The sequence below is a fragment of the Pteropus medius genome, unplaced genomic scaffold, assembly GCF_902729225.1.
Source record: "Pteropus medius unplaced genomic scaffold, Ma_sr-lr_union100, whole genome shotgun sequence".
Classification (NCBI taxonomy): Eukaryota; Metazoa; Chordata; class Mammalia; order Chiroptera; family Pteropodidae; genus Pteropus; species Pteropus medius.
The window spans coordinates 11,052,941-11,063,236 of record NW_024340699.1 but is presented as its reverse complement, the minus strand read 5'-3'; the positions used below and the strand labels follow the sequence as shown (position 1 = coordinate 11,063,236).

The following is a 10,296-nucleotide window of genomic DNA, read 5'->3' as shown; positions in this document are numbered from 1 at the left end:
GTGTGTGTGTGCGTGTGTGTGTGCGCACGTGTTGGAAGGCACACAGAGGTACGTGAACGCACCAGAGCCCAGCCCTGCAGGCACCAGCTCTAACGAGCCCTAGAAGCACGCTCACCTCCCGCCCCCCATCCTGTCCTTGACATTCAAACTGCTGATATGAGCTCACAGCACTCCTCCCTCTGTCAAAAGGGAGGGAAAAGACATCTGTCTCCAGAGGAGCTCTGAGGGAGGAGTAATAATAATAGCAACATCGGCCACTCTGCTGCTGCCCCCACTGTGAGGGCTACCACCATCATTCTTGCCCAAGCTGCGAGATCAAGATTCAAACGCCTACACCTTAGTTCCAAGGCATGTGCTTCTAACCACTGTGCCACAAGCCCTCGTTTGCAGGTCTGGGTGACGACCCTCTGTGCACACGGCACTGACGCATGCGCGGCCCATTCTCTGTGGTTCTCTCCCCAGACCGCTGTGCCCACGTAGAGGTCTCTACCCTCAGGGGAGCCTCCCAGCTCCAATCACCTCCACCTGTGACCTCTCCCATGTCAGAATACCCTCTCTGACCACAAAGTCCTGCCCTCCCCGCTCCCCAACTTCCCATGAAAGCTACCAAGTCTGGGATGGATGGATGGATAGATAGATAGATAGATAGACAGACAGACAGACAGACATATTAGATAGATTAGATAAGTTAGATAGATTAGATAGATGATTGGATAGATAGATAGATAGATAGATAGACAGATAGATAGATAGATAGAATTATATCTGTTCCTGCCACAGCTCCCAGATGGCTGCAGGGTCTTCCACTCCCGCTGGGCTGGGATGGGTCAGGTTTGTTCCCGAACCTCCCGTGGGTCCTACAGGGCTGGGCCCATTAATGGCATTCAGTAAATTCCAGGTGAAAACATAAAATGACGTACACGCAGGGCTGTAATAGCAAATGAATGGAGACCGTCCAAACGTCCATCCCCGGGGACTAGCTCATAACTACAGACCATCACAGAGTAGAGGGTGACACAGCTGTAAAGGGGAATGGGGAAGGTCTCCGCACAGAAAGAAAGAAAAGCGAATTGTGGAACACTGTGTTCTCTTCAATTTCGTGTGTGTGTGGGTGGGGGAGTGGATAAAAATAAATGTACATCCTTGCTGAATCTTCGGAAAGAAACAATAGAAGGTGTAGCCAGAAGCTCACACAGACGGTTACTCCTATTATCCTCAGGACGGCCACGAAAACTGTTAAATATTTAGGGATAAATTTGACACACAAAAAAAATACAAGACACATATATGGAAAACTATGAAATATTGAGGAGGGAAATTAAAGAAGACTTAAATAAATGGAGAAATCTACTGTGTTAATGGGCCAGAAGACTCAGTACTGTTAAGATGGCATTTCTCTCCAAATGGATCTGTAGATTCAACTCGTCCCAAACAAAATCCCAGCAAGTGGTTTTGTAGAAATCGACAAGCTGATTCAAAGATTCATATGGAGATGCAGAGAAAGAAGAGTCAGAACAACTCTGAAAAAGAACAAAGTTGGATCTGACTTCATAAATCTTCTAGAAGAAAACTAGAAAATCTTTATGATCTTAGGTTAGGCAAAGTTTCTTTTTCTTTATCTTTTTTTTTTTTTAAGATAAGACTAAAAGCAGGATCCATAAAAGAAAAAAATTGATAAGTAAGGCTTCGTCAAGATTAAAAACTTTTATTCTTTGAAAGGCAACAGACTGGGAAAAATAGATGTGAACCACACGTCTGATAAAAGATTTACATGCAAACATAAAGAACTCGCAAAACTCGACAATAAGACAATAAATGACCCACTAAAAACTGGGCGAAAGATTTGAACAGACATTTCACCAAAGACTCGGTGATAGTGAATAACTACGTGAGATGATGCTAACATCAAGGTTGCTGGAGAAATGTGAATTAAAACCACAAGATACTACTTTATACTTATTAGAATGGCTAAAATGATAAAGACTGATCGTGCCCAGGGTTGGGGAGGATGTAGAGCAACCGGAACACTGAGACGTCGCTGATGGGAAAGAAAAGCAGAGCGAACGCTACGGAAGAAGGTTTGGAAGTTTCTTCAAAAGTCCAAGATATTCCTGCCATCTGGTCCAGCCATTCCACTCCTAGGCGTTTACCCAGGAGAAACGAGCGCGTACTCCCATACAAACACGTGGACAGGAATATTCACGGAAGCCTAATTTGTAATAGTCACAGACTGGAAGCAGATGCATAGACGAATTAGGGCATATCCACACAGTAGACCATGAGCGCTAAAAGGCAGTGGGGTATTGATACGAGCAATAATAGGGATGATTCTCAAAATAATTATGCTGAAAGACAAACCGGGGTACATATGGTAGGATTCCATCTGTATAAAATTCTAGAAAGTGCAAAGTAATCTGGAGTGACAGCAGATCGCTAGTTGCCTGGGAAGGGAGGAGGGGTGGGAGACACAGGGAGACTCTGCGAGGCGATGGATATGATCACTCTCGAGGGTGGCGAGGGTTTCACGGGTGCATACATATGTCAAATTTCTCAAATTGTACAATTTACGAATGTGAAGTTCACTGTCAACTATACCTCAGTAAAGCTGTTAGGAAAAAAACATTTTAATGATGGCCATGACTGAAACACACCAAACACATTAAGCAGTCTGAGTTCGTGGTACTTTCAAAAACAAAAAAGCCTCATAGACATCTTTGGAGACGGTGAGGCACCAACTCATTTTTTTTTTTTGAAATTGGAAAATAAATGGAAAGCACTTATTCTAATTTATTTTTTATGCAAAGTGTCTTTCTAGGTAACCAAATAGTTATGAGGGCAAAGTTCTACTTTACAAAATAATTTCAAAGACTAACACGGAAGGACTAATAGAATTAGAAAAAAATCATCATTGTGCATCCTCCGAGGAAAGGCCGGATCCAGGCAACGATCAGCCATGATGGGAAACTTCATAACACGGGTCAGGCTGCCGCCACCTGCCCCCGATGATTGATCTCAGCATCTCAAAGAGAAGACGACCAATTATTCTGTACTCCGACGTGACACGACAGGAAGCACACAGCACGCTTCTCAACACCTGGCCTGGAATAACCTCACGCCCACCTTCCATCCGACCCCACAGCAGTCTGACGCCAGCTCCCCTCACCCATTCTCACTGCCTGCTCTAGCTAAGATCACCCGGGAGCCACTAAGGCCCAGATCCGTTGGCTCTCTTCAGTACTGCCTTTGCGCTGAGCCTAGCGACAGTCCCTTCCTTCCTGGATCTCTCTCCTCTTAGCCATCTAGAGCAGTCTCCCTCTTCGGCATCCTCTCTGTCTGCTCCTGTCCCCCTGCTCCCTGATACCCGGCTATACCTCCGGGGGTCCGTGTCCAGGCCCCTTCTCTTTTAACTCTCACAGTCGACTCTTTTCCTTAATTTATTGTACCAACTTCCAGAGAGACAGGAGAAAGCCAACAGGACAGCTGTGGTCCCCTGCCCTCTGAGAGCTCACACAGTAAGACCCGTGGAGCTTCCTCCTTTCCAGAGGCATCCCACTTGCCAATCACACTGCACATGTCCGGACCAAAACGCGACGGGCTTCCCCCACAAAAGCTGCCATCGGGATCCCAAATGGCAGAGGCGGGAGGAAGCTTGGGGACTGTGAAACCCACACTTGCCCACCCGCAGACAGAGTGAAACACAGAAGGGGCAGCAGCATTTTGTGTTAGGATGAGATGAGGCTCCCGGATTTTTTCCAAGTCCGTGTCCTCCTGGGGTTCCCCAGTGACTGGGAAGGGGTGAGACACCCTGTGCTGGCTTCTGGGGCCACGATGATGAGCAAGGAAGTAAAACCAGCTAATCGGAAAGACGACCGGGAGATTCTCAGAGTGTTTTAGTTGGTCTACTGGCAAAAGGGCAGAGGCCTCCCTGGGCCAGACAATGCCCTTTACCTAACTGTTAGAGTTCAAGATTTTTCACAATAGTAAATAGCAGCATAAAGCTCACTAGCGACAGGAAGCGGAGATGAGTAACAAATAGCTCTTGCTCTGCAGAAGACTCTTGTCCTGTCCGAAGGACAATGACACGGGTCCCTCATGCCCTCAGCAGTGGGCAGACTCAGCCAGGCCAGGCTCCTGTGCTGCAGGGAGGCACGCTTAGCCTTCCCGCTCTGCATCGTAATGTGATCGCTCCCTTGCTCCCGCCTTAGGCCCTTTGCCTTTGCCATTCTATCTAGCATGTTCTTCTCTGAGATATTTGCATGACTTGCTCCCGTACTTCATTAGGTCTATATTCAAATGCCACAGCCTCAGAGAGGCCTGTCCTGGCCACCAATGAAAACACCCCATCGATCTCTTTACTCTGCTTTTTCTTCATGGCATTTAAGGTCCCTACCTGATATTAGGCTGCGTTCTGTGGGTCTGCTCGCTGCCCAAATCTGCCATTAGCACATAAGGTATAGGAGAGCAAGGACCTGCCTCTAAGCTCCTCTCTATCCCCAGGGCCTAGAGAAGCAACGGGCACCAGCTGGTCTGCAGAAAGGCTTGTGCAATGGAAGAAGGAGGTGGCGTTTCTCAAAGCGTGGCCCGTAGGCCTCAGAACCCCGGGACGCTGGTTAGACTGGCAGCTTCCAGGGCTCCACTGTGGAATGAACCAAACCAGGGTGGGACGGGCGGCCAGGAATCTGTGCTGTGCCAAGTGCAGCTTGGGAGATGCCAGCGCTAGAAATGGAAAGGTATAAGCTGCGTGTTTAATTCCAACTTCAAGTTTATTGCCCCAGACTTTCGACTCTGTACCCACCTGAGCTACCACAGGTCCAGGGGCCTGGTATGTCCTGGCCCAGCACTACCTATAGACTTAACCTACCCTGTCCCACTGAGTCCTTCCCACCACCCACCAGGTATCGGCGACCAAGATGGAAACAGACACAGAGGGTCTGGGCCCCTTGCCCGAGCTCACAGGGCCAGCAAGAGGCAGAATCAGGATTGGGCTGACTCTCTGCCAGCCCTCTGCGGCCTCCCCAAAGCTCCGCGCTGGCCCCTGGGGGCCTTGGCTGCCCACGCTCACCGCTGCCCTCCTGTGCCCATGTAGAGCTGGCGAGACAGCAGGCCGTGGACGCTTGGTCAGCGAGTGAAGGACGAAGGGTCCCGCACTGCGGTGTGGTGCCGCCCTGAGGCCCTGGCAGAGCACAGCTGGACAGGGGGTCTCCTCACCCCCATGTGCCTCCCCACCTGTGACAGCCCGCAGGGCTCATGCTCTCACAGAAAGAGGAAAGGCCTGAGCTTGGCTGGGAGTCAGGCCTCCCGCTGTCAAGGCCGCAGGGAGAGGGACAGCAAGGTCCCCAAAGTGTTTCCACATCGCTGGAATGGGCCGCCGGCCCCACACCGGGATGCAGAACCGTCTCCAGTGCCGACGCTATAAATGGAAATGTATTCTTAGAGGAGTGGAACATGACCCGGGGGGAGGGGGGTCAGAAGTGACCCATCACCGGATAAAAATACAGACGGCCTTTAAACGCTGAGCAGCAGGAGCTATTCTGGGGGTTGGATTCTCATGCCCGTGGCTCCCCGCCAGGGCGCAGCCTTCCACAGATTTAAAAGGAAGGAGATACTGGGGCCGGTGTTTTTAAGTACAAGAGGAAAGTGTTGAGGGGAAAGACAGCCAGGACGAGAGTCCTGGGGAAGGTGCCCCCTTTCGGGGTCCCTTGTCCCTTGACCTCTACCCGCACCTGCCCATGGGGTTCAAGTTTACTCTGTGTCATGAGACCACCTTCTGGACAACATTCTAGGCTACCTTGAGACGTCGAGGCTGAGTTCTGGGTAGGCCTGGGGGTCAAGGCCTAGGACAGGACTAAGGTTTGAAGAGGTTCGCAGGGAAAGGAAAGTATAATAGAGAAAAAGCTGGAGAGGGACCTGGTGTCATGAGAAAGGAAAGGAGAATACTTATCGAGCCAGCCTCTGAACTCGTGTCATCTCGCTGACCCTTCAAAATCATCCAAGACACAGAAACTAGGTTCATTCCATGTTTTACAGAAGAAGCTGAAGCTCATCAGAGATTGTGTAGAGACGGTGGCTCTCAAGAGACCCCGAGCCTAGGGAGACAAGCAGAGACGAGGCTGGGGAAAAGGCGAAAGGAGCCCCAGGGAGGGTGACAGCCCCTGCTAAGGCACACGGCTCCGAAGCCCAAGGTCCTCGATCAGCAGGTGGCAGACCGGCCATCGGCACCCTCGTGGGTCTGAACGGGAAGTGACTGTGCCGTGCTGGGTGCAGCTGTGTGCTTCGGAAAGCGAGATCTGGCCCACAAATGAGGAGGTGAGATTTCCCAGACAAGCCCGTGCAAAAAGGCACAAGGAATGGGATCACAGTGTCCTCCGCGTGGGCCTGGGCGAGAGGCGAGTTGGTGGCCATTTTCGTTTGGGTACATCTGTCTCTCCTTCACTAGCTCATCCAGCTGTGGGCCACGCCCTGTTCCAGGGGCTAGGACTACAACGTGGTCAGACACAAAATTCCCTCCCTCCACCGAGCTCACATCCTAGTGGGGGAAATGAATAATAAACGCATTCGTACGTGTCGCTGCTAAGTGCTATGAAGGAAAATGAGCTAGGCAGCCACGTGGGTGTCCAGGGAAGAGTATTTGAGGCGGAAAGAATAGTAAGTGCAAAGGCCCTGAGGCAGGGAGCGTATTTGGCAGGTTCCCGGGACAGCAAAGAGGCTGGTGCAGCCGCGGTGGGAAGTGAGGTCAGAGGCCCCAGGCAATTCTTTAAAACGCAGCTCCCACACCTTTCTCTGAGAAAGCCGCCTCCATCAGGCCACGGGCCAGCCGAGGAATCCTCTTCTGGGCTGCCACAGCCCAAGCTTGTCCCCGCCATCACCTGGCACAGGTGTGTGTCATTAACGCGTGCAGACCGCCACTGTGAATGAACCGCACAGCCCACTCTGTCGCACTAAAACCACTGGTACCTCCCCCGCGAAGCTGTGGACTCCTCAAGGGCAGAAATTGGTCTTACGGGTTTGGGGTTCCTGGTGCCTGGCATGCAATCCTAAGTAAGGAGCCTCATCTTCAAGTGACACGAGGCCCACTGAGCCACGGAAGACTGTGGGTCTTTCCTGGGCGGAGCTCACCTGAGATGTGCAGGTGAGTCCCCTGAGGGAGCCGCTGGGCTTCCTAACCACCCACCAGCAGGGAGACTTCACAGATGGGACCTAAGGGAGGCTGGGTCGGAGGGGAGGGAGGGAGAGGGGGAAGGGCAGGGACCTCCGCCCTACACCCCACGTCCAACATCTGCCTCAATCTGTGGTTTCTTCGGCAGTTCACGGCGTATCTGAGCCCTCGCCTTAAGAAAGGCCTACGTGGGAAAATGGAAATATAAAACCAAAGTGCCAGGGAGTAATTATTCACAGATAGGAAATATCATTCCCCCTGAAAAAGGTTCCAGGAAACATGGAGCACCCCAGAGGAATTAATGGGCCCGGGCATTGATCACTTAGCTGCTCATGTCACCCAGTGAGAGACATTATATGTCAGCGAAAGAACAACACTCTCCCAAGTAGGCAAATGCCTACTGAGGCCAGGCAGGAACCGGAAATGAGAGCAGCCAGCAGCAGGTGGGGCCCGCAGCAAACTGGAGAGTCCAGAGCTCATCTAATGGGGGTAGAAATTCTCCCAGCTTAGCCCGTGGCTGGAACAAGGAGCCCCAGGGTGGCCAGATCATGGAAACCAGAAATCTGGGGTCTTAAGGGAAACCATCAATTTAAAAATGATGCCAACTACCTTTTTGTTTAAACAAAACAATGTGCAAAACAAGTAAAACACTTCCGTGGCTCAGGTTTGGCCTGTGGACTTAGTGGCCAGCTGCCGAGGCTGAGAACCGACTCGGCGTGCGAGGGCTGAGATGGATTAGTAATGTCTGCCAGGACCGAGGACTGGGGACACGGGCGAGTGACATGCTTCCTGGGTATTCTCAAGGCTGACATAGTCCAGGCTCATGCTTAAGGCAGAAAAACTGAGGTCCAGGAAGCTGCACTGAATTTCCTGATGTCCCAGGTGAGACTATCTGCGAGTTCTATCTGGGGCTCTTCCTGTGACACCCTGGTGTCCCTAAATCTTGAGGATTTTGGAACTGTTACCTACCTAAGCCTTACCTTAGAGAGAAGTCATCTGCAAACCAATAATGCAAGACAATGAGAAAATGTGATTTTATCGTGAGTCATTTTATCCACAGCTTCTTAGGGAGAGAATGTTTTCTGAGCAGCGAGGGGGGGTCTGAGCCCTAACGAAGCCACCTGAGCATGCTGCCCGCAGTGCTGTCCTGACGGAAGGCCTCGAGAGGCCTGGCGCCAGAGGGAGCCTGGGCCCACGCGAGGGCCGTGGCTTGCCCTGGGCTCAGCTCTCCTCCCTCCCACGCGGTGTGAGTCACCGCTGGCCCTCGACTTCGGTGTGCCGGCTGCAGAGTCTTCAGTTTTTCTTGGCTCCTGAGCAAAATGTACTTTTCCAAAGGACATTGATTCGACTGCGCCTGAATTTTGCAATACCCTGGCAGCGGTGGGGCTGGCCTGAGCACACGCTGTCCCAGGGGATGGGGACCAAAGAATGTGGTCCCAGCCTCCCTCACCTCCTCCTTCCTTCGCCCCAAATGGGAGGCTCGATCCGCCCCCTGCCAGCCCCTCGGCCTCGCACAGCACGCACTCCTAGACTGGACTTCGAACCACACCTGACAGACAGCAGGCCTGGAACAACTCCTGGGAGAGAGCAGCCCACAGATAACCCAGCCAGAGAAGCCCCCCTGGCCCGCGGAGCCCCACCCGCCTTCACGTCATGGCTGGGGGGTGCGGGGTGGGAAGAGCGCAGGCCAGGGGGTGAGGCTGGTGGCAGCTCAAGTGCCAAGTACTTTGCACACCGTTTGCAAAAAGAAAACTATCGTTCAGAGCAGTTGGAGGTTCACAGAGAATTAAGTGGAAGGTACAGAGGTTTTCCCAGCCTCCCCCATCATCAACATCCCCCATCAGGTCACTCGTTACAATGGATGACTCTAGAATGACACGTCACTACCACCCAGAGTCCACGGTTTACATTGGGGGTCGGTCGCTAACGCTGTTTTGGACGAATGTATGGCACGCATCCATCATTACGGTATCGTACAGATTTCCACTGCCCTAAAAATCCTCTGTGCTCCGCCTAGCCATCTGCCCACCTTCCCTGCCCGTGGCAAACACCAATCTTTAATTATCCCCATAGCTTTGCCTTTCCCAGAATGTCATATACTAGGAATCACGCAGTATGCAGCCTTTACAGATTGGCTTCTCTCACTCAGTAATATGCATTTAAGGTCCCCCATATCTTTTCAGGGCTTAGTAGCTTTTTTTTTTTTTTGGCTCCTAGCACTGAATCACATCCCAGCGTCTGGATGTCCCATGGTGTACCCGGTTTTTCAGTCCCCAGGGCGTGGCGTGCGGGATTCCACCTCCTCACGCATTAGCTGTGCGCCTTTGGACAGATTTCTCTCTGAACATCCAGTGTTTTCATTTGTAACATGGGGATAAGACCGACGACCTCTGGGGAGTGAGGGGTACACGTGGAAGCACATGCACGGCATCGTTTACGGCTCTCAGCGCGCAGCGAGCACGTGGCAGATCGAGGCGCAGGAGCTGTTGGACTACGGGGTGCCAAGGGCTCTTTCTACATCGCAGTCAGCGATCACAGTTGTTTCTCAAAATCACGCACGGGGGGGGGAGATGTCATCTCTCCCCCCGCCCCCCCCGCCCCGTTTTACAGATGAGAACGCAGGCTCAGAGAGAGCTAGCCGGTTGTCCAAGCTCAGTCAGGGCTTAACCCCAGCGTGCGTGAGCCCAAAGCCTGGGTGATCCCTACTTCACTTCCCCCGTGCTGCTTCGTAGAGAGAAAGCAAAAACGATCCCATGAACGGTGGTGACAGCCACAGAACTAGTGATAGATGATAACTGCAGCCAGCTTAGTTCCAGGCTGTGAGGAAGAGTCCTCAGACTTCCTGTGAACAGCCCTGCGGAGTGCAGAACGCGGGGCTCAACACTGGGTGTATGTGAGGGGCGGGGGGACGAGGGCCTGCTCGTTGCTACCAGCCAGGAGGGTGACTTCAAAGCAGAGTGAGTGTCGGGGGAGGCGAGCACCAGTGTCCAGCCAGGACACAGTAGAGGTCAGCCAGGATGGACTAGGGGCAGTGACACCTCTGCAGCTGGCCAAGGCCTGGCTGGCTGTCTTCTTGGTGTCAAATGACAGCAGAGGGCTGAAAGGCGGAGGCAGTGGCCAAGCCGGTCAGCACTGTTCCT

General features: G+C 52.3%; 1 protein-coding gene across 6 annotated transcripts in view; it reads right to left on the bottom strand.

Moving 5' to 3' along the window:
* The window catches only part of ERGIC1 (endoplasmic reticulum-golgi intermediate compartment 1), a 183,141-nt gene that overhangs the window by 34,077 nt on the left and 138,768 nt on the right, over positions 1-10,296 (bottom strand). Inside the window, exon 1 of one of the 6 annotated variants that reach the window (XM_039878078.1) lies at positions 5,063-5,097. The exons of the other annotated variants lie outside the window; for them this stretch is intronic. Within the exon in view, the coding sequence (XP_039734012.1) occupies positions 5,063-5,082 (20 nt within the window). The 5' untranslated portion in view covers positions 5,083-5,097. Of the gene's footprint in view, positions 1-5,062; positions 5,098-10,296 lie in introns of those variants that run through there. 6 annotated transcript variants of the gene reach the window in all.